Source organism: Mandrillus leucophaeus, unplaced genomic scaffold, assembly GCF_000951045.1.
Source record: "Mandrillus leucophaeus isolate KB7577 unplaced genomic scaffold, Mleu.le_1.0 Scaffold11, whole genome shotgun sequence".
NCBI classification, from domain to species: Eukaryota; Metazoa; Chordata; class Mammalia; order Primates; family Cercopithecidae; genus Mandrillus; species Mandrillus leucophaeus.
In genome coordinates this window covers 3,732,097-3,732,832 of record NW_012099209.1, presented here as the reverse complement: position 1 = coordinate 3,732,832, position 736 = coordinate 3,732,097, and the positions used below count along the sequence as shown (strand labels likewise).

General features: G+C 53.8%; 1 protein-coding gene across 1 annotated transcript in view; it reads right to left on the bottom strand.

The window, feature by feature from the left end:
• The window catches only part of NCAN (neurocan), a 65,866-nt gene continuing 65,130 nt past the window's right edge, over window positions 1–736 (bottom strand). Inside the window, exon 14 of the mRNA XM_011991297.1 lies at window positions 1–362. Coding sequence (XP_011846687.1) covers window positions 217–362 — 146 coding nt within the window. The 3' untranslated portion in view covers window positions 1–216. The remainder of the gene's footprint in view (window positions 363–736) is intronic.

Sequence of the window (736 nt, the reverse complement as noted above, 5' to 3'; positions counted from 1 at the left end):
TCCACCTGCCAAGAGGATCTTGCGCATGTAAAAAAAGGGAAGAGGAGCTTTGTACAAAGGATTATGTGTAGGGGGATGTGGTTTGGGGTTCGGGGACTTCTGGACTCTCTTGTTTCTCTGGGTTCTGTCTCCCCAGGGGAAGGTTCCAGAGGAGGCATGGGGAAGGTTCCAGAGGAGGCGTGGGAAAGGTGTTGTGCTTTCTTTTTTTCTGGTTCTTCAGCAGAAATTTCCTTCATCCTTCTCCCAGTCCTCCGTTGGGTGTTTCTTGTGTTTTCTGCGCTCCTTGTGGGATTTGTGGTGGTGATGCTGGTGGTGGTGTTGGTGGTGGTGGTGGTGTCGCCGCATCCGATGTGAACGTCTGGCTGCAGGGAAGTGAGGGAGGACAGGGAAGGGACAAAAGGTGGTGAGAAGCAGGTGGCCTGATGCAGTGGGTCTCCTCAGGAGAGCAAGTAGAGGAAAGCGGCCAGACATGAGGGCTCATCCCTGTCATCCCAGCACTTTGGGAGGCCAAAGTGGGAGGATCTCTTGAAGCCAGGAGTTTGAGACCAGCCTGGGCAACATAGCAAGACCCTGTCTCTACAAAAATCAAAAAATTAGCCAGGCATGGTGGCACATGCCTGTAGTCCCAGCTATTTGGGAGGCTGAGTTGGGAGGATCCCTTGAGCCTGGGAGGATGAGGCTACAGTGAGCTGTGATTGAGCCTCGCACTCCAGCCTGGGCAACAGAGTGAGACTCT